The sequence below is a fragment of the Triticum aestivum genome, chromosome 6D, assembly GCF_018294505.1.
Source record: "Triticum aestivum cultivar Chinese Spring chromosome 6D, IWGSC CS RefSeq v2.1, whole genome shotgun sequence".
Classification (NCBI taxonomy): domain Eukaryota; kingdom Viridiplantae; phylum Streptophyta; class Magnoliopsida; order Poales; family Poaceae; genus Triticum; species Triticum aestivum.
In genome coordinates this window covers 393,586,359-393,609,350 of record NC_057811.1, presented here as the reverse complement: position 1 = coordinate 393,609,350, position 22,992 = coordinate 393,586,359, and the positions used below count along the sequence as shown (strand labels likewise).

The following is a 22,992-nucleotide window of genomic DNA, read 5'->3' as shown; positions in this document are numbered from 1 at the left end:
TGATGCACACGTACAAACACACGTACATGTGAAACTGGCATGTACTGCATGAACCGGATCCATGAGGTCGATAGCCTCGCTAGAGAGCAAGCTTAGCCAGCCCAGGCTACGTGCACGTATGCAAAGTTTATGATGTTGCTTGTGTGTGCTATTGATACAGAAATCAGTCAAGCTGCTTGCTAGTCTGCTTCTTTGAGCTAACTTTGCACGCACACAATTTCCAATGACTTGATTTAGAGTTTTAGAAACCAACATGCCCGTCCTCCGTCCGGCCGGTTCCTGTCCTTCTGTACGTGGCGGCAGCAACTATACGGTTCCGGCCACTATCGGCATTGTACATGGGACCGGGCTAATTAGGCCAACCAAGCTTAATAATGGCTATCGAAACGTGACGCCGGGCAGCTTAGTGGTCGAGTAAACAAAACAAAGTTGCCAACATAATTTAAGCTGGATGTTAGTTTTCGCGTGTGCAATCAGGCAGTCAATGCAGTACATTTCTTGTTGTTAATTAGCCGTTCAAAAACAAGTCAACCAACCTATATATTGGTGTCTTGCAAAGATGCAGAGGCGCCTGCATGCACCAAGCGACCAGCACATCAGTCCATAAGGGCAGGAGATGATAGAGCTCAAAAGGTATGCTCTACACTCGTAGAAAAAAAGGGTTTGTCTATTGTCCTATACTACCTCAGCATCTGCACATATACTCTTTCTCCATGTAGCTGAAATATCCGACGGTGTCATGGCGCACTGAAACTTCATTGTTCATGTAACCACAAAAAGTATATATTGCCTTTTTATTCCTGTGAATAATGCACTAGGGGTAAAAATCGTCTTTTCACATGTCAATTAACACCGTTAGTACTTAAAATGGATGAAAGTGTCACAAAGGGAACAAAATTTAGATTTGGTGTTATATAAAGAAGGAAAAAATTTCCAGTGTCAAATAGGGAAACAACATTTAAAATAGTGCTATATAAGGAATTCTTTCTTAAATCAATCTGGTTTCGCCTCTTCGGCCGTAAACATTAGTTTCTGTTTCCATGATACAGTACACGTTAGTAGTAATTTATAAGTATTATACACGGTTTATTTGGACGATGACGGTGAATAATGCATGAGATCGCTGTAATCAGAATCAGATCACCCATGTCTCTTGCTGTTATAGTAAAGACAGTAGTACTTGTCTTGCATTGCATGTACTCTTTCCGTTTCTTTTTTACTTTCATTGATCCTTAGTTGAGCAGTGTTGTCGGTGGAGAGCAGAGGCCATTGAATTTGAGTAGATGCCACACTAATTATTATTTTTTGAGACGGATGCCACACTAACAGGTATGTGGTGCATGTAATGGTTCTACCACATTAAGTTGGAGGGGCTATCTATACACCTGATTAAATGACAATATTTGTAGATACTTTTTGGATAAGATTCAATTTTGGGTGTGACTCCTGACCTTAGTTGTGCAATTTAAAAAATTTGCTCAGTTTTAGATAGGAAATATGTACGAGTGCTCAGGATGTGCACGTTTTGGATTCAATACATTGCGGTCCTAAATAGTTTCCCCATTTTCAGTTGAAAAGAGTTTAGATAAGCCAAGGTTGCTTTTGGGTCTCCCCGCAAAAAAAAGTTGCTTTTGGGTCTTAGTAGAAACAATATTGTGTGGATTCAGATATTCTTTGTAGATGCGAATTTCGATGGTTACTACATCATGTGTGGGTTCAGAAACTGTGATAAGAATCGGAATGTCGAGGCTTAAAAAAAGGTGTCTTTAGCATGATGCTCCCCTGTCATGTCATCGCCGTTAGATATACAATAGGAAAGCAACTGTGAGCAAGCATAACCATAAACCATAAAACTACTATGGTTCAAAAGTTATATTCTATAATAATTTTGGATGGATGATAGGTAAAATTTATGAATGTGTTTCTCTGCTTTTTTTTCACCAAGCTTCTCTCATGAACATCATAAATTTGTTCTACCCAGAAACTATCAAATATTGTGTCAAAAATAATATTCTCTATTTATTTGGTGTGGCTTGATTAATCAATATGATGTTGCAATGTATTATATTACTCTCTCCGTTCCCAAATATTTGTCTTTCTAGAGATTTTAACAAGTGACTAGATACGGAGCAAAATGAGTGAATCTACACTCTAAAATATGTCTACATACATCCGTATGTTGTTGTCCATTTGAAATGTCTAAAAAAACTTACATTTAGGAACGGAGGGAGTATTTGTGAGCACCACATATATGTTCAATTGTGTTTTCTGCACTATTAACTTCCAATTTGTCCTTTAACGACATTTTTTCCTCCAGTTTTTTTACTACATAATTTTCAAAGGTATTATTACTGTTCTAATAGTAAGGAAATTACTTGTTGCTTGTATATTGCAGAACTTGGATGGGAAGTTGAGCTGTTGTAGCGTACAAGGTGTCCTCGGGCAAGCTATCTCATGGCAGTACCCAAGTTCAACGCAAGCTATCTCATGGCAGTATCTCAATGCAAAGCGAGACATTTAAGGATAATAGGCAGACCACACATAACAGATCCAGAGTACAGGAAACAGTGCAAACATAACATATACAATGGAGGAGCCCCACACAACAAAATTTACAGCAGCAGCATCATGTATGCTACTCAACAAACAAATAGTTGCTACACCAAAGAGATCTTTTAAGGGCACATACAGAGATGACATTCATGTTTCCACAACAATGAAGTAAAACATACCCAACCACACACAATAGGAAAGGAAAATTCAGCAAGGTAAACTAAGAAGAAAGGCAATACAAGTCACCGAATTCAGTCAAATGAGAGGAACTTCTGAACCACATGGTTCATGCTCGGTCTCTGGCTCTTCTCCTTCTCCAAGCACATAGCAGCCACCTCCAGCATCAACAGCACCTCCGAACACATGGCAATTTATACTTTTCCATGGCAAATTTACGTTTAACATACATGTCGAAATTTTGCCATGAAAAATTTAGTTTAGTGGATCATGGCAAAAATAGTAATTGGCCATGGAAACTTTTTATCATCCCGAACATAGTACAATTATCTACTTTTTATGGGACGATGGCGAATTTAGTTGACGGTCATGGGCTCATGGCAAATTTATCTTATGCATCATGGCATTTTCTAGTGCATGGACCATGTCAATTTTTTTAAACTGTGGCCATGGCAAATTTATTTCATATATTTTTAATATACATATATCATTTTGCATTTTCTGGTGATGATTTGTGTTATGCTTATATGCATGACAAATTTCTTTATACAAGCATGGCAATTTTACTTAAAATACCATGGAAATTTTTAATGTCCATATGCCATGGCAATTTCTAGCTCATATTTTAATGTCCATACGCCATGGCAATTTTCATGTCATTTTTCTGCTTTCAAGCATTTTTTTGTTTTTTCCCAGAAAAAGAAAACAAAATGTGGGTTTTTTTTCTTTTTTTGGTACTGGGCCTTTTTTTTCCTTTTTGTTTTTATAGGGAAAAGGCCATGTAAGGGCCTTGGGGGAGGGCGTTCGTGATTTGGGCAATTCCACCCGAACGAAATCGTTCGTCGTAACGAACCGCTCGTTCGGTCTGGCAGGTCCCCAGACCGGACGTTCGGGGGATATGGACGTCCAAATTTTCTAGGCGAGTTTGTTAGATTTCGCGATCTTCCACCACCGTTTTTCTAGTCTAGGAATAAGGCATGCATGTGGACGTGCGTGTATATAAATCCACTACGTATATATCCTTATCGTTGGCATCTTGTTCGCCTTTGGGTTGGTAGAAGAGCCCACCATGTCGCCACAGGAAAGCGACATCATCATCTCCGCGACTCCGCCTCCACCATCTCCACGACGGCGGCCACCGGCGGCGGCTGCCACCTGCTCAAAATCGCCGGCTACTCGCAGAGCAAGCAGCTCGGCAACGGCGCGACGCTGCGATCATGCGAGTTCCAGGCAGCCGGGTGCTCGTGGTGCATCGTGTACCACCCACGACCCTTGAAAAACACCGAGTATGTCGCCCTCGCCCTCGAGCTCACCACCAAGTGCGTCAGCCGGCCGATCAACACCATTGTCCGGCTCACGCTGGTCCCTCACCACGGCAAGCCGGCGCCGGCCACGCCCTACTCTCGCAGCGACCGATCGTGCTTCAGTCGCACGGGCGCTTACTGGTTGTATCCCTTCATCAAAAGGGAAGAGCTGGAGAGCTCCGAGTACCTCGTGGACGACTGCTTCTCCGACCGGTGCGACATACATGCCGTCGAAACGTCGGCGGTGGCGGACGAGGTCGTGCAGCCGCATGACCTCGAGAGGATGGGGCTGGCCTGCGCCTGCGCCTGCACGGACGAGCTTTGCACGCGCCGCCACGCATCCAGCTGGGTCTTGGAGAAGGAGAAGGAGAAGGAGAAGGAGAAGGTGAAGGTGAAGGAGGAGGAGAAGCCTTCCGCCTCGGTGTCCACGACGTCGGTGCAACCGGGACGTCGGTGCAGCGCTGCATTAAATCAATCTGGTTTCGCGTCTTCGGCCGTAAACATTAGTTTTTGTTTCCAGGATACACGTTAGTAATTTATGAGTATGATACGCGGTTTATTTAAACGATGAGGGTGAATAATGCATTAAATCGCTGTGATCAGAGTCTCTTGCTGTTATAGTAAAGACAGGAGTTATTTATCCAAAACCACCACACTTGGGGCTAGGGTAACCACTTGATACCATATTAAAGGCAGATCACAAAAAACCACCGGAAATGTGCCTAATGCGTATCGCGGAGCACTGATAGTCGGATAACCTCGCGAAAACAGTCAAACTGACTGGTTGGGCCCACCTGTAAGGCTGACGTGGATTGCCTATGTGGAAATTTTGCTGAATTGGACCTAGGTCCCACCTGTCATTGACTTTAAGTGTTTTTTTTTCACATTTTCTTTTTATTTCTCTCTCTTTTTCTCTGTGGGCATTTGACCGAACAGGTTGCGGACGAGCATTGGACACAGACATCACCGGCGCCGCCACCACAGAGGACATGTGCAGCGGTAATGCCTGGCCAGCACCACTCCTAGCTGCCGCCGGCGAGCTCCTCCGGGAGACCAGCTCGCTTCCGCTGGCCGCGTCATGGAAGCCTGGCTGCTCGTCCTCCGGTGGACGCGGACATGGCTAGGGCGGGATCTCGCCCGAGCTCAGCGCACGGCCCCGCCTCCTTGCTTCCACTCCCGAGCGCCGCTGCTGCTGCGGAGCTCCACGCCGCCAACACCGACCGCCGCCACCGGCATGGAATGAAGGGACGAGGCAGAGACACAGCAAGCGGGAGCAGCGCCGGCAGCAGGACGTGCGAGCTTGCTCCGCGCTCGCATCGCGCTCTCCCTGCCGCGCGACCCTGCCTCCTCGCTCCCACTCCTGAGCGCCGCCGCCGCCGCGGAGCTCCACGCCACCAACACCGACCGCCGTCACCGTTCGGTGATCGGAGCGCCGCCGCCACGCGCCTGCCATACTATTCCTCTTCTGGCCAAGGGGGTGAGGCGGACGAGCACCACTCCACAACCAGAGTGGCCTGCTTTTTTCAGTTATGGGAGCGCGGTGGCCTGTACCGCTCCAGGCTGCCGCCGGCGAGCACCTCTCCACCGGAGCTCCCGTCCTCTGCTTGACCGATTGAAGAGATGGGGAGGAAGAAGACAATGGATGGATGACAGGTGGGACCTAGGTCCAACTCAGCAAAATTTCCACATAGGCATTCCACGTCAGCCTTATAGGTGGGCCCAATCAGTCAGTTTGACTGTTTTCGCGAGGTTATCCGACTATCAGTGCTCCGCGTTACGCATTAGGCACATTTTCGGTGGTTTTTTGTGCTCGACCTTCAATGTGGTACCAAGTGGTTACCCTAGCTCCAAGTGTGGTGGTTTTGGGTAAATAACTCTAAAGACAGTACTCGTCTTGCATTGCATACTCTTTCCGCGATAATCATCTTCTGAGCCCAGGCTCCTCTTTCCGTTTCTTTTTTACTTTCATTGATCCTTGGTTGAGCAGTGTTGCCGGTGGAGAGCAGAGGCCATTGAATTTGAGTAGATGCCACACTAAATTGGATGGGTATTTCTGCAAACTCTGTTACATCTGATCTGACAGTCACCGCTGCTCTAAAATGCAGGACTGGGACTATACATGTCTTGCCCTGCGCCGTGTCTTCTGTGGTAGAGAGGTTTCTAATTTGGCAAAGTTCGGCACCGGAATCCTGAAGCGAAACAGCAATGTATATTTATACGACGCTCTGCTAACTCGCTCAGTTAACTCTGAACGACAAGACATCGGCTCCTGTTAATAATCAAAAATTGAGATAGTGTGTGACTGTACCTTTTTTTTTATGCAATTGAGGAGGATGGTATTCCATACTGATCAATACCTGCATTTTGTGTAATAATATGGTCTTCAGTGCCTTGGTAACTTTGTTGGCCAGTACTATGTTGTTTTCAAACAGGTATGTGGTACATGTAATGGTTCTACCACATTAAGTTGGAGGGCCTGTCCACACACCTGATTAAATGACAATATTTGTAGACCCTTTGAGGATAAGATTCAATTTTGGGTGTGACTCCTGACCTTAGTTGTGCAATTTAAAATTTTGCTCTGTTTTAGATAGGAAATATGTATGAGTGCTCAGGATGTGCATGTGTTGGATTCAATACATTGCGGCCCCAAATAGTTTCCCCGTCTTCAGTTTAGATGAGCCAAGGTTGCTTTTGGGTCTTAGTAAAAAAAATATTGTTCTGGATTCAGATATTCTCTTTAGATGTGAATTTGGATGGTTACTGCATCATGTGGGTTCAGAAACCATGATAAGAATCGTAATATGTTAATATTTAAACAAAAGGTGTCTTTAGCATGATGCCCCCCTGTCGCCGTTAGATATACAACAGGAAAGCAACTCTGAGCAAGCATAACCATAAACCAGAAAATTACTATGCTTGAAGAGTTATATTCAGTATAATATTTTGGATGGGTGGTAAGTAAAACTGATGGATGCATTTCTCTGATTTTTTTTTCACCAAGTTGTGATCTCTCAAGAACATCATAAATTTGTTCTACCAAGACACTATCAAATATTCTGTCAAAAATAATATTATCATATTTGTTTGATATGGTTCGATTAACCAGTATGATGTCGTAATGTATTATAAGACAATATACAGATTATTTGTGAGCACCATATCTAGGTTTATTTGTGTTTTTCTGCACTATTACTTTCCAATTTGTCCTTTCACAACATTTTTTCTTCAAGTTTTCTTACTACAGAATTTTCGAAGGTATTATTATTTGTTTTAACAGTAAGGAAATTACTTGTTGCATGCATATTGCAGAACTTGGATGGGAAATTGAGCTGTTGTAACGTACAAGGTAGCTCAGGCAAGCTATCTCATGGCAGTACCCAAGTTCAACAAGGTATCCTGAAGAAATTGAACTATAGGTTTCAATGCAAAGCAAGATATTTCAGGATAATAGGCAGACCACACATAACAGATCTAGAGTACAGGAGGAGGAGAGGACAACAATGCAAACATAACACATAAAATGGGGGAGCCTCACATAACAAAATTTACAGCAGCAGCATCACGTATGCTACTCAACAAACAAATAGTTGCTACACCAAAGAGATTTAAGGGCACATACATAGATGACATTCAGCAAGGTAATAAGAACAAAGGCAACACAGTACAAGTTACCGAATTCAGTCAAATGAGAGGAACTTCTGAACCACATGGTTCATGCTCGGTCTCTGGCTCTTTTCCTTCTCCAAGCACAGAGCAGCCACCTCCAGCATCAACAGCACCTCCGAATACACGAAGTCACCCTCCAACCTAGGATCCACAAAGCCATCAATCCATGTCAGGTCGTCACTTTCCATCTTCTCTTTGATTGTCCACTCTAGCTGCCGCAGTGCAGCCTCTGCATCCTCGCGGCCATCAGTAGCCCGCTCGGATACTCGAGACCCCATGACTAGCTCCAGCAGCACCACCCCGTAGCTATAGACATCCACTTTTTCAGTTAAGGGGGCGGTGGACACCCATTCTGGGGCCATGTAGCCTCTGGTTCCACGAACCTTGGACATGCTGCCGGGATCGGCCTGGCCTCTCTGCAGCAGCTTTGCGAACCCGAAGTCGCTGATCTTGGGATCGAAATCCATGTCTAGAAGTATGTTCTCAGGCTTCACGTCGCAGTGAATGATCCAGTCCATGCACTCATGGTGAAGGTACGCGAGGCCTTTGGCCACACCAGCCGCGACCCTGTACCGCTGATGCCATTGCAGTGGCCCTTTGTCGCCGAACAAGAACATAGCCAGTGAGCCATTCTCTACATACTCGTAGACCAGCAGCCGGTGACTGCGCTCTGAGCATACACCCATCACCCTCACCAGGTACATGTGGTAGATCTTACCGATCACGCTCACCTCGGCCTCAAACTCGTCTTCACCTTGCTTCACGTCGTTGAGCTTCTTGACTGCGACTACACGGCTGTCGTGCAGAATCCCCTTGTACACAGAGCCATGTCGCCCATGGCCAAGCTCCTCCTTGAAATTCTTAGTGGCCCTCCGCAGTTCCTTGTGTGTAAAACTACGGAAATGGTCCGTCACCACCCTGTAGCCTTCCTCTGCTGCCCAGATCTCTGATCGTGCCGAGTGCTGTCTTGACATGAACCACCAGCCAGAACCAATGAAGCAGACCTCCACAAGAAAGAACACAGCGAGGAACCAATAGTAGTAGTGCCACATTGTTCCCTGTCCGTCATTGGTGTGTGTGGTATAGCTCACGGTCTGCTTGTTTGACGCATCACAAGCATGACCATGATGGAAAACAGAGTCAGATGTGTGCGGCTGCGACAGAAAGCTCTCGGGAACCTTGAGATATGCCGTGCCGGGGTATCCTGGAAGCGTCTTGCCATTGAAGAGAGCAGACTTGAGGAAGCAGGCGTTTGGGAACGTTTTGTACTCGAATGCCACACATGCACAACTCCCCAAGCACATCTCCTTGCAAGTGTGCATGGACGTTGACATGGTGTAGTTCAGATCGGAGCCCCAAAAGTCGGTCTCAGGAATGCGCACGAAGCCCGTACGCTGGCCGCAGGTGAGGTTGAACACCGGCTTGCAGCCCTTGCTCCAGTCGCTTGGATCACTGACCACATAGCCGGGAGGACAAGAGCAGCGTGGTGTTGGTGAGTACTCACATATTCCATTCCAACCACATAGGCCATGTATGTCACAGGGCTGGGAGAAAGCCACCCAAGAAACATACCAGCTCCGATCAAATTCATCGAGGCTGTAAAGCCTGAGATTACCATCATAATCTAGTGTTAGCCTCCTCTTGATCTCCAAGCCCCAATCAGAGGCACGAAAGGTGGTGTTGTCAGTAGCCACAAACTGACCCAGCTTATCAAGCACAGCCCTCCTACTACTGTTATAGGAGATTCTATAGTTCATCCAGCTACTGTGGTCAGGGTTAGGCCAGTAGTGGTTAGAAAGATCCGGCCCCTCATACGCGAGCGACAGGACATATCGGTTGTCGAAACACAATGTATAGTAACTTGAAGGGTGTGAGAGATCTTTTGATACCAGCTTTGCAGTGGCCGTCACTGGCTGGCCTGGTAGCAGAGTGTCGGTCGGGTGGTCGAAGCTTTGCCACAGTATGTTGCCACCTTGATCCTTCATCACAAGGTTCCCGGAGTCCATGAGCTCCGCGTGATCGGCCTCCGCGGACAGCGCGTTGGTTCGCCACACGACCGTGCCATCGTAGTCCGTGAGGACCATGCTTCTTCCATCGGTGTTCAGCTTGACCTTGGACCCGACCCCGTGTACGGGGCGGTCTCGGTTCGCGCTCCAGGCGACGGTCCTGTCAGCCGACTTGGTGAACCAGATCGACAGGGTGAAGGCAGTGGATGAAAGGTTGTAGAACCCAAATGAGAAGGTGCCATCAGGCGACTCTATGACATCGGAGGCATGCTTCACGGCTAGTGAAGATCCTTTGTGCAGGTAGTTAACACGGCCAACTGCTGCTATAGTGGGAGCTACTCCCTCCGTTCGGAATTACTTGTCGCGGAAATGGATGTATCTAGACGTATAGATACATCCATTTCCGTGACAAGTAATTCCGAACGGAGGGAGTACAATGGAAGAGACCAAAAGAAATGCGAGGTTCAAGATCCAAAATGAAGCTGCCATAATGGCATGAAAGGAAGCTGCTGCTGCTCCTGCTGCTTGATGATGAGAGAGGAGATAAATCACTTTCATGTATGGTATTTTCGTAGTTTTGTATAATCAAGTTGCATTCAAAGTGTTAAACAACACAGTCAGCACATGCAAGTGATTAAGAAGAGTAATTACTAATCATAACCTAATCAGTTGGACCGACTTGCAACATGATCATTTTGGACTATTGTCCCATTCAGTATTTCTCCCCTTGGATTTCCACAACCTCTGTATGATTGATTTCACACATCTCCATCATAACTATTTTTTTACTCGACCAATCCGGCAGCCCCCTAATAAGCGGTGACTTTTTAAGTTCAGGACAGTTTGGTCTTCATCTTGGTTCTACTTAAATACTCCCTCCGTTCCTAAATGTAAGGTGTATTAGTTTTTCAAAAAGTCAAATGGTGTCTATGTTTGACCAACTTTATAGCAAAACATATAAATATTTACAATACTAAATATACAAAATCTAAAAATACATTTCAAGGTGAATCTAGTGACAATGATTTGATATTCTAGATATTGATATTTTTGACAATCAACTTGGTCAAAGTTAGAGAAGTTTGACTTTTAATAAAAATAATACACCTTATATTTAGGAACGGAGGGAGTATATTATTACATTGCTATAGATCCAAAGGCATGGTTGGCTGATAGTATTGGAAAAGTACACATGATTTTATATGGGGAACGTAATATATGGAGCGGGATTAACAATGGATTTTTTGCGCTATCAACAAGTCACGATCTGTTTTAGTTTCTTCCATCCATTTTCGTTACTTGACTATTATGATGGTAGTCTTTGTGTGAATGTGTGACCGACGGATTTTGCATTCAATGATAGTCCTGTAATAATACATTAAAGAAGTTTAGGGGAAGATGGCTCACCTGTACGTCCATTGCTAAAAGTTTTATATACCCCATTGGTGCTGAGGTTGGTGGCAACCTCTTGCCATGGTAGTATGATATTCCCTCTGTTTATTTTGGCAATCAACTACAACTATTTCAACCTCACTCATTTTTAGTATGCCTTTTTTTTGTCAAACTCCCCCTATCATTGGCTCAAACGTTTGTTGCTCTTGGTGTAGGTTCAAATCGGTGGGTTTCACATTGGAGGGGATACTTCCTGCGATCGTGATGTATTAACATTCTCAGGGAATGCGATTGGTTGCAGAGATGCACTACCTTGTTACAGTTTGAAATAATTGGATGCTCCTATGGGCAAACAGCTAAAATGTTGCTGTGGGTTAAGCATTGATGAGAAAACTCCACCGAAGACGATGTCTTAAAAAAGCATTGCTCCTCTGTATGTTGCGCATATGCAGCTCAAGCATATTGTAGACTTGACCCTGGTTCTTGTTGCTTCTCATTGTCTTACTTACTTTGTTCCATATTATTCCTTGAACTACATTTAACTTCATTCTTGAACACACACTCTGAAATCTGAATAGATAAATCACCAAAATCAGGGTACAGATAGCATTTTGGAAGAAGCATGTCCTGATGATATCCTTCCCAAACTGCCAACGTTGAATCAAATAGGTAGGGGTTTGTTGTTGTTTTATGAAAAGTTGGCATGCCATTTTGCTAGAAATCTTTGGGTAGTTTGTGCCACCTTTCGTGACAATCCACTTTCTTATTAAAAGGTTAATTTGATTTGTTAAACATGATAGTATATATTTTCAAAATGCCAAAAAATATTACCGAAGATAACTGGAGACTAGAAACTGAAGATGTATGTAATTTAAGCACCGGGGTTAAGCCCATGTATGCATGAACGAGGAGATTTGGAATGACGCATATTCTTTCTTGTGGAGAAGCTATTGGATGGGTGTATGCATCTATTATTGTATTTATTTCTTGTTTGGCTACTTGAACTTATGTATGTGTTACGTTTCCGGTCGACTTTAAGAAAAATATCCTTTGCGGGCATTTCAGGTTTGGATACTTTTAATGTTTCATTTTTGTTTCCTAAATATTCATTCACTTTTGCAGTGCTGCAAAAATAAAACTATTAGGCAAGACGTTGCATTCATTTGTGTTGTTACTATCATAGAAAATTACTTTAACTGTGATGAAATAATAGCAAGTCCATGACATACTATGTTAATAATTCGATTCCATGTGGGGAAAAAAGACTTGCAACTACAGCAACACTGAGACCAAAGTATAGTTCAGCATATTTATTTTTTAAATGTTGAGCTGACATCACATCCTCCGTCTAATAGTGGATTTACAACATTTATCATATTATGCTTTTGCAGAGTCTGCAAGTTGTGTTGCTAAAAAGAAGGGAAAGGCGGGAGCGACAATTGAGGATAGGGTGGACAAGCTGCAAGGGAACGCTATGGCAGCGCGGAGCAACATGGCAGTGGGAGGAGGAGAGGGAGGTGGATAAGAGGGTTGGGTGACCGGGATACAGGGTCAGTTTGGTTCACATCCTGGGTATTTGATGCCTGGCCTGGGACCTCCCTGGGAGCTGCCTGGGTGCTGTTTGGTTGAGATCCTGGTGATCAGGGAGCCAGCCTGGCCACAAAATGTGACAATGCAATTAGCCTGACCACAAAACGAGGCAAGTTGGTTAGCCTCGTCCAGGCAAGCGAATTTGGACGCCTGGGCCTGCCTGGAGCAGCAGTCTGGACTTATTAATTATAGGGCTCAAGGAACGAGGCATCAGGGAAGGAATCAAATCGCTGTGTCAGAGAAGAGATTGCTTTTTAGCGCTCACCAGGCGAGGTTGTGAACCAAACGGGGCTTCGCTCTACTTGCCTGACCAGGCAATTTTTTGTAGTTTCTCGGGCGCATGCCAGGCATCGATATTTCCCAGGCGTGTTGTCGAGGACACCAACCAAACTGACCCTGAATGCCGGAGAGGTACCGACCATTTGCAATCCTCAACAGATTCAGACGTGGAATTGAATTATTATGCGTAGTAGTGATTCGGAAGTCATATCGAAGCCATGGGATATGCTGTTTCTAACTTTGATTCTGCGCCTTTGTTACTTTATTGGGTAAGTCATAATAACTCAAATGCACAAAATTTTATTTCTATTAGTCAAGACATGCTTGCGTATTCAAATTTTGAATTCTATAACAAGATTGTGCGCATACGCTAGCTAGTGTAAATAATTCGTGTACTTCTTTTCCTGTTTTGTTACCTTAATGGAAGTATAATCAGCTTCTTTCGACAGATGGAGTCAAGGATGTTGCCATGGTTATCCATAGGGCAAAGGCAACATCTCTTGTAATTTCCTTTTCTGTTTCTGTTTCACATTATTTCGTACAAATTATTTAATGAATAGATAAAATTTACAATAGTACGCTGTCCTGCTATTTCAGGTAAAGAAAATCCGAGCTCCAAATGCAGCGAGTTTTATTTAGCTGCCAAATGCAGCGAGTTGATGCTAAACAAACAGACACAAGTTCAGTAAAGAAAAGCCTCAATTTACCAACCACAAAATTGTACACCCAGATAAGTAAAAACGACGCAAACCTGCAAGAGCCTCTTTTACTTTCAAGGAATGGATTAAAGCTAGACATCTAGTACAACTACTCAGACGTTAGGATACCACCACTAACCGATTACAAGATTCGACATCAGATAACCAAACTCCAGTTCTGAACCTACCAAGAAATCACTACAAAAATAGTACAGAGCAATCGAACGAGAAAGACGCAACAGTTCATGGTGAACAAGGGACTGGATCAGCGTCCGTGTGCTGAATGGGCGTGTCGTCTTCTTTCACTGTTGCAGCTTCATTCGGGGAAGCTGGTGTTTTCGGCTGTGCCGCCACAGCAGCAGCTTTCTTACCAGCAGACCGGGAACTCTTGCTCTCGTTCTGCTGAGTGCTCATCGAGAGCCTTCTACCAGGGGACCCGTTGGCCACGCTGCCGTTGGGCTTTGGACTAGGTACCTTCTTTGCACTGGCCACTCTATAGGGACTGACACGTGTCCCGAACGGCCCTTCACGGTCGATGTTCAGTAACTGCTCAGTGTAGCGCTTTTGTTCCTGGAATGTGAAAGGAACAGAACTATGACAGCTGATTGCAGTTGCAACATTTGATCAAAAGCATGGATAAGTATCACTTCAACACCCTTGTTGGTTTATATGTGAACGTTACATATCTTCAACCAAACACAAAGTAACTCAGAACTGTGGCAAACTGGCAACTGAGAGAGAAATTTTAGTACGCAAAAGAGGTAGAGACAGAAACTATGCATATTGGCCAGCGTGGCAGGTTGACATCTGGAAAACGCAAGCAAGCAACTACTGTAACTACATCACAGTTAACAGAAAGCAAGAACATTATATAACTAGAAGGACACAGGTACATTCAGGTTCAATATCTAGTTTCTACTTGGCATTTAAATTCTTTCAAGAGTGCAATAAAGGAAGTAACACTAACCCGCATTTTTCTCTTCTCTTCTTCCTTCTCTTGCCTAAGCATCACATACTCATCCAACATAGCTAGAAGAGGAACACCATCATATGTGAAGGATAGACCGTGATTCTCTTCCCAAGCCGTTGTCTTGGCCACCAGAGTTTCAACAAGGCCTAGAAGAATGCTTACATCAGCAAACAGACAGGAAAATAAAATAAATCAAGAAGAAAAGCATTTGCCTATTCTGCATTTCCCCTCAAAGAATCTCTTCTACACTTGGATTGTAGTAAATGCATCAAAAGAAGGCATAAGTTTATTCAGTGTCACAGCAAAGATTATTTGCTTATGCGCCAACAAAAGCACCTGGAATTTTGTTAACTTGAATACGAGCCTTTTCAGCGCGTTTGAGATTCAGGTGGGCACCTCGGCCTGAATTATATCTGTTATCATCCTGCAAAAGAAATTTGCTATAAGAAAAAAAAGTTCCAGAAAGGAATAACTTAGTCGCACCAGTTCACAGAGAATACAAGTATGATCATGATTTACTAGAACTAGAGACTAGCATACTCGGTTATAATCTTCAAGCCAGCTTTCTTCCTCGCATGCAGATATCCATCTCTCAACTTTATCTAAAATTTCTTTCCTGCTTAGAGCTTCTTCCTTTGCTTTCAATATCTGACTATCCATATCAGCAATCAATTCTGTAGGTTCCATGCTCCCTGATTCGATCAGCGCAAATATTTTATCATGGGCAGCTGCTGTGTCTATTACGATGTGAGCACTCGCATAAATGTCTTCCAGTGTGGTTTGCTTCTTAAAAGCTATTTCTTTCATCTTGCTGTATTTGAGCTCATCCAATCTTTGAACCTCGACCTCAGCCTGAATATTGGGGGGAAAAGGTCAAACAAGAATACTAGAGGAATAAAATGACGATATTGCTTCATCTCACTTGATTAATTATGTCTAGAGCAAGTGCCCCAGGTGCGGTGACTTCCTCAGCACTCGCTGTTCTGTTACAGGTAACGTGATCAAACAAGCTTCTTTCTTCCGTTGGTGTGTCCATGAGATCCCAGAGATCATTTAGCTGAGTGGCAAGCTCTTGAAGCTGGAAATGATATTTTGAACATATTCACAAAACTGAATGTAAAAATAGAGTGGCTATTGGTTGGCAAGTATATAATTGGACATATGCCTTACCTTCTTTAGCCTCAATGTTTTGTCCTCATTAAGAGTAGCTATTGTCCTATCAAGTTTTGACAGGGTATCATTGCTAATGCTCTTGTGGTCTTTACCAACAGAGTCGTCTAGACTCTCATGAACTTCAGTTATTATGCTAAAATGTTCCATCTTCAATACAGAACAGAGATCTTGTACTGTACTCACATGCTCAAGTACCTTCTTCAGCCTCTCCCTCTGTAATGTCAAGAAAAATGTATCTTATCTTCTCCATGAAACCAAAGATATGACAATCAATAAGCACTAAAACACTACTACAAAGCAAATGAAACAGAGAAATGCATACCTTCTTTTTCTCGAGCTCTTGGAGCTGAGACTGGAAGTCCCGAAGTTTCTCATCTGTCAAGTCATCCTCATTGATTTGTGGTATTGCTACCTGCTGGCCTATCTCGAGATTGCCAGCAATCTCACCCCTTATTTGCTCGATTCTTGACATTATATCAGCAAATTTATTTATTCTCTCCTTTTTCTGCTTGCCCAGTTGTTCAAGTGTTGGAGCTAAAGCAGCAAGCTGTTGCTTGATTGTTCGTGCTGTTTTCTCAGGCTGCAAACATAAAGAGCTATCAATCTTACACCCTTTTGTAATCATTATGAAAACATGTGAAAGTATCATCTGACATCTGGCATGCAGCAAACCAGTAACTAGTAAGATCAACTGCTTCTGAACTGAACTTATGGGGAAGTAGCAACAAGGCAAGCACTGAAATTAATCTAGCATAGCAGAGCAGAACTACAAGTCCAACAAAGAACACACGACAAAACATTGCTACACGACACTGAGAATGCTGAAAACTCTAGTTGGTCAAGCATGCCTCATTTCTTCAGAGTTACAGACAGGCTGAATTAGCCTAACATTATTGAAAGCAGACATGTATTTTCACTTACACTTGTTGCTATGGATTTCTCTCCAAGGGCAGAAGCGAGCCTGGCTAACTCCATCTTTGAGTAGTCCAGTGCTTGGAGAAGAAGGTCCCTCGACTTGAGTGCCTGATCAACTTTCCTCTTGTACACATCCAAGCATTCCTGATCCAGCTGAAACAGAACCTTGTCGCGGTCCTCATCGCTCTCACCAACTTCATCCCATACTAACTGAAAATCCGAAAACAAAACAAAGAAGAAATGTCACCTTGCCAACAAATCAGATGCCAAATGAAAGAATCGGCTTTTTTATGGCATTATAAAGTAACGAGCAGTCTGAGCATGTACCTGCAGTTTTTGTAGCAATGATCCACACGAGGTTTGGCCGTGCAAAGCGTCCATTCCAGAACAGACGAATCCTTTCGTTGAGGGTTCAAGGATATATGATTGTAGAGAAGTCTAGCTTATGGTTACGGCGATGACGAAATGTGCTTCTGAACTTCCCAACACCAATGCTTAATCGAACGGCACCTGCTGGTTGAGCATTCAAATCAGTCAGAAACAAATAGATGGTGAAACTAAGACACACGTGGGCATACCAGCTAGTACTACCGAACTTGACATGTCCACCCTAAATTGGCAGGCATTCGGTTAAAAGTTAATTACTTTACTTCAACAAGACAACAACTAATGGCCCAAGCAAAACTGTAGTACCACGTGATAAATAACTGCCACACAGCAAGCGAAACAGGCAGTCTACATTTGGGAGTTTCAACAGCCAATGCCGGTCCAAAACCTAAAGGATCCACCGGCGCAATGCGGCCGGAGACCGAGAGGGAGCGGCGTCGAGAACATGACGACGGGACGAATCACGTAGGTCGCACAAATCCAAAACCGCAAACATGGCAGAGATTTTCACCAGTTCCACTACCGGAAGCACCTCCTAAAACCACCAGAAACACCGGGCAATCTGAACCAGTGGGGGACAAACAGAAGCGTTCCTTGGCCGCGGCGATCGCATCTCCCAGGCCGAGGCCGTCCCCTGGATCCCACATTCGCGCGCAAACCCTCCGCTCACCCACGCTAAGCGCCGCCTCGCTAGATCTCGGCGTGAACAGTAGAGAGGCTTACCGGTTACCAGATCGCGCGAAGGAGAAAGCAGGCGGCGGGCGAGGGCGAGGGGGAGTCGGGGAGGCGGCGGGAGCTGGCCGTCGCTGAGCGGCGCCCGGAGAGGGGAATGGCGGAGGGGGAGGGGGAGGGGGCGGTGGTCGGTGGCGGCACTGCTGTGTTGCTGCGCCTTCTGGTGTGGCAGTGTTGGCTGTGGGGTGTGGCCGTAGTGGAGTTGGTGTGTGGGATCGGCGCGACGTGGCGGTCGACGAAGCGGTCACCGGACGGTGCGGCCCGGGCCAAGGAGGAGGATGCGGCCGTCGCCGCTTGACTCGCTGACCAGATAACACGACTGAAATCAGAATTTTTTTTTAAATCAGGATTTGGAACTGTGGATTGGCAGAGTTTGGACTATGGGGCCGTGAAATCTAAAGAACATCCGTATCACGTTAAATAATTCAAGAAGGTACATGTGTTACCTCCATTTCAAATTATTTTGTTTTAATGTGTTTAGAGCATCTACAGCCAGACGCCCTATATCCGTCTCATACGTCCGGGCAGGCGGTCCGGCATTGACCGGTAAAAAAAAGACCCAACCGAAACTCTCAGACGGGCCTCAAACGCCCGGACCGGCACTTCTCATATTCGTCTCAAATGTAGGGCGGATATGAGACGGCCTGTGCACGCTTGAGAGCGTCCGCCACGTCAGTCCGGCCCACCGCTGGCCCACCCTGACCCCATAAAAACCTCCGTCTAGCAGAAACCCTAGCTCACTCCGCTCTGCTCCGCTCCCTTCCCCGAGGCTCTCATTTCCCCAATCCGCCAAATCCCTAGCGCCAGCGACCATGTCCAGCACTGGCAGCCACTCCAACGGCAGCTCCGGAGACGAGGAGGAGCTGGTGCTCCGTATCGCGCTCAAGCGCTCGTGGGTCGATACGGGAGGCAGCTCCGGGTTCGGTGTGACGCCACCTGTCGCACGTCGCCACAGCACCGACGCCGACGCCGGCCCTTCCCGCCCCGCGCGCGTCTCTGCGAGGCATCTACGCTCTGCTCCCCCTCCCACCCCCATGACGGCCTCCTCCACCTCTGGCCGCTGCTCCGCGCGGGCAGCGCTAGGTTCTAGTGCCCGCTCCGGCACAGCCGCAGATGCGGACTCCGGAGTCGGAGGCGCGTGCCGCCCGTCGCGAGAGGCAGAGGGCAAGGGAGATGGCGAGCGGGTCCGACGCGTCTGCGCAGTCCGCCCGCCGCCATCGGGTGCCCGACGAGGACGACCGTCTCCTCGAGTGGGTGTGCCGCCGGTCACTTGCTGAGGCGGAGACGAAGGCCCGGCGGCTCCGGAGGATCAACGCCAAGCAACTCTGGCTTGGCATTGAGCAATCCGAGCGGGAGGCAGCGGCAGAGGCAGCGAGGGTGGCCAAGCTCAAGCGCAAGCAAGACCGTGTCGTCCGGCGCTTGCAAGGCTACATCGTCATCTCCGGTTCCTCCTCCGACGATGATGGGTCCGACGGCTCCGACGTGGATCCACCTCCTGTCGCGGACTCCTACAACTGCGTTGGCGACCGGAAGGGCAAAGGGCCGGCGAGGAAGTGGTGAACATCCGTCTTAATTTCAAGTTTTTAGTTGTAGTTTGAACTTGTCCGCCGGATATGTGTAATATGTGAACTTTGGCTATCTTTTGAAAATCCCGTTGAGATCTTTTGATGAACCAATTGTGCATTTATATGTCCGCTCATGATCTACGTAGTTTTTATCAACGTTGCATGGTTTAATATGAATATAAGGGACGGAATTTGAGATATGTGGGTGTGAAGGCGTGTACATAGGGAGTGCCCGGTCAGTATCCGTGGGCGTGCCCGGACGCGTCTACGGACGTATAAGGGGCAGGATTTGTCAAGTCCGGCTGTAGATACTCTTAGATACGGATGTATCTATCTAGACACCGAGGCGAGGGAGTATGAAATTCCTACTCTAGCAAGTTGCATTTGGTAAGTGGGTATATGCCTTTGGTGAGTTGAAAACGCAACCTCAGAGCAACTCTAACAGGTGATTTATAATAGTCTTGGTGATGTAAAAACTAACTTTTGATTCTGGGGCTCGCTCCCACCTTGCTGTCAAGTATGGATGGTCTGATAACCGGGACCTTGATATTCCTCACCCTTTCGAATCTAATGTTCGACACCACATTGCCAAGGGGCTTGAATTTTTCCGATCAATAACCAAGGTGCATATTGGCAATAGTATGACCACCGCCTTTTGGCTGGACCTTTGGGTACAGAACTCCACCCAAAATCTCGCAACAACTTTCCCTGCTCTTTTCTCCCATACTCTCAGACCCTCGGCCTCAGTTGCCCGGGTACTAAGCATTCCTACTTTTAACCTGGATTTGGCACCGCGCTTTTTCTCATGTCGCTGAGCTGGAACTAGAAAACATACGCGCTATGCTGGCAACTGTCTCCTTGAATGTGCAGGTACATGACAAACAAATTGGGCGTATCAACGGGACTTGCAACTCGGCTTGCAAGGCTATTTGGAGTGACAAGCCTCTCGACTACTTCGCTCTAGCCATTTGGAAAAATTATGCACCCAACAAATGCAGAATTTTTCTATGGCTCGCAAGTAAAAATCGACTCTTCACCAACGAAAGACGCTTCAACATGGGCCTACCTGACTCCAACTGCTGCCCGTTCTGCCCAGCCTCTGAATTAACGAGTCACCTATTCCTTCAATGTCCCGATCTTCGCCCTCTTTGGCACGAACTGAGCTCTCTTTCTGCTACAATACCGTCGGATTTTCAGCATGTTTGGGGCATGGACCTGGCCAACAGACCACGATCAACGGTCATCATTGCTATTCTCTGGAATATCTGGAAAAGAAGAAATGCAAAAGTTCTTAGGCAGGAACTGCAACCTATCCACCTCATCGCCGCTCAGCTGTAGACGACCTCATGCTTTGGTCCAACAGATGCTCCAACGAGCAGGCCGTGAACCTTCTGTGTGATTGGTGTACTATGTTGTTCCACTTATCTATGAGATTGTAACCCAACTGTTTTTGTAATCTCACCCTCGTCCCCAACTCTCAACCTTTGTAAATGTACTCTATCTTATAATGAAATGCATGGTTCAGGCTGGCGTAAGCCCGCCGTAGCACCGTAAAAAAAATGTAAAAACTAACTTGTATATCACATGGGGCCAAGAATGCCTCTCCAACGGGTGATCTAGACCTATATAGTGATGTGAGTATAATTTCGGGGCAAGTGATCTCAATCAAACGGTAAGGGCGTTCGATGGGAGTTCCTTCCCCGTGAGCGTCCACCAGTTAGCGTTGTCATATAAAAAAGTTGTCCATTATTCGAGCAAAAACAAATACGAGTGGACTGGTTGTTCTCTTGACCTTAACCTGCGGTTCTCGTCACTGGAGCTTTAGCCTAACTCTTCTTCTTCTTCTTTTGCCGTGCAGCGACCTTTGAGAAACTAAGAGCCTTCAAGGGCGTGTTTGGTTGCAGTTTGCAACAGTAGTTGCATTGCATGTCCATCTTCAGGCAGTCTGGTTCTTGAAATGCAGCCTCATATGTAGCAGATGCAACCTGTTTGGTTGCCTGCAATGCATGGAGGGGCACTTACCCTCCTGCTGTTTGGTTGCCGTTTTTGTGCTTAGGGTGTGAGCAGATGCAAACTTCAGCTGTTTGGTTGCAAACATCGTTTGTGTTTTGCTCACCCCATTCAAATGTGGTGGTATGTGGTGGTCTTACCACCACATGATAGCACAACAGCAAGATCAAACAAAGCAAGCAACCAAATGAAATCAAACACAACAAGCAAGGAAATGACAGCAAACTACTTAACTACATAGTATAAGTCTAGATTAACAGCAGGGGCATCCTCCTTCCCTGCTCCATGCCAGGGTGCTGCTCCTGGCCAAAATATGAACAAGTTCCCAGCACAAGTCTCGCCACACACCATAAAAGTTCAACACTAACACCTTACTTAACTACATAGCATGCTCGATGTCACCAACGAAATTTTGCCTGCTGCAACGAAACCTGCACATGACCGAGGAGTCGTGGTTGTAGATCTGAACCTTCAGTCCGAGTCCTGAGATGCGCACAACGACGAGGTCGCCGGGGACGATCCGGTGGCGGCGGCAGAAGTAGTTCCAGCCCCGGCCAAGCACCATGTGCCCCTCGAAGTTCTGGACCTGCACCCAGAACACGCACCGCTTGTTCACCGACAGCCTAACCACGCGCGGGAGCCGCTTGATGACCAGCCAGGTGTTCATCACCTCCACGAACTTGCGAGGGACGACGAGCATGGCGAGGTCCTCGTTGTCCTTGATCTGCTGGTAGAAGCGCAGCGGCTCCCGGGCCCCCTCCTCGTGGCCCTGCCTCGGAGATCGTCCCCTTGAACGAGGCAGGCTCATGAAAGCGATCCTGCCAGGCAGGTCCACCGTCCTGAGCCACCTGTTCGTGGGGATGAAATCCTCGGCGCCGTCAGCTCCGGCCACCACCTGAGCTCCTCCACCCGCCACATCCCAGTCAGTCTTCAATACCTTGTCAAATAAGATGACGAGTATTAGTGCACAAAATCTTTGCAAAATGGCACTGATCAGAGACATTTGCCTTGGGCAAGTCTCTAATCAGTGCACAAACTCTTTGAGAATGCCACTGATCAATGGAACTTGCTGTTGGGCAAATGCCACTAATCAGTACTAATCAGTGTTACTGATCAGTGGACTTGCCCAAAAGCAAGTGCCATTGATCAGTGGCATTGTATGGGAAAATGCCACTGATCAATGGCACTTGTTGTTGGGCAAGTCCACTGATTAGTGGCACCTGCTTTTCTGCAACTGCCACTCATCAGTGCACTATCCTAACCATGGAAATATCTAAAAATAGCAACAACAAGTGCCAATAGCACCCATGTGCACCCATGCACATTTGGCAGCATCCTAAAATGGTCCTACTACATGCATGTATAACAATCAACACAAACCCTAGCTCGAACATGTATGTACCAACATGAACAACAACATGAACATGATCCATGCATGTATGTAGCAACATGATCCTTGCATGTGTTGGGGAACGTAGCAGAAATTCAAAATTTTCTACGCATCACCAAGATCATCTATGGAGTAATCTAGCAACGAAGGGAAGGGGAGTGCATCTACATACCCTTGTAGAT

The 22,992-nt window shown here is 46.0% G+C and overlaps 2 protein-coding genes and 1 pseudogene across 2 annotated transcripts; 1 reads left to right on the top strand and 2 right to left on the bottom strand.

The window, feature by feature from the left end:
* The first annotated feature begins 3,799 nt into the window (after positions 1-3,799).
* Positions 3,800-4,541, top strand: LOC123142634 (BTB/POZ and MATH domain-containing protein 1-like; annotated as a pseudogene).
* A 2,993-nt stretch (positions 4,542-7,534) lies between these two features.
* On the bottom strand, positions 7,535-11,725 carry LOC123142633 (putative receptor protein kinase ZmPK1). Its single transcript, XM_044561460.1, has 2 exons — positions 11,611-11,725; positions 7,535-9,999 (listed from the first exon to the last, which is right to left on the bottom strand). Exons 1-2 carry the CDS (start codon positions 11,723-11,725, stop codon positions 7,715-7,717), a joined length of 2,400 nt encoding a protein of 799 aa, XP_044417395.1. The 3' UTR covers positions 7,535-7,714.
* A 1,931-nt stretch (positions 11,726-13,656) lies between these two features.
* Positions 13,657-18,047, bottom strand: LOC123145314 (65-kDa microtubule-associated protein 1). The gene is made up of 10 exons (XM_044564693.1): positions 17,837-18,047; positions 17,054-17,236; positions 16,733-16,936; positions 16,134-16,391; positions 15,809-16,024; positions 15,561-15,716; positions 15,179-15,490; positions 14,975-15,062; positions 14,636-14,784; positions 13,657-14,238 (listed from the first exon to the last, which is right to left on the bottom strand). The coding sequence occupies exons 2-10, from the start codon at positions 17,105-17,107 to the stop codon at positions 13,912-13,914; spliced, it is 1,764 nt and encodes a 587-aa protein (XP_044420628.1). The 5' UTR covers positions 17,108-17,236; positions 17,837-18,047; the 3' UTR covers positions 13,657-13,911.
* Between the last annotated feature and the right edge of the window lie 4,945 nt (positions 18,048-22,992).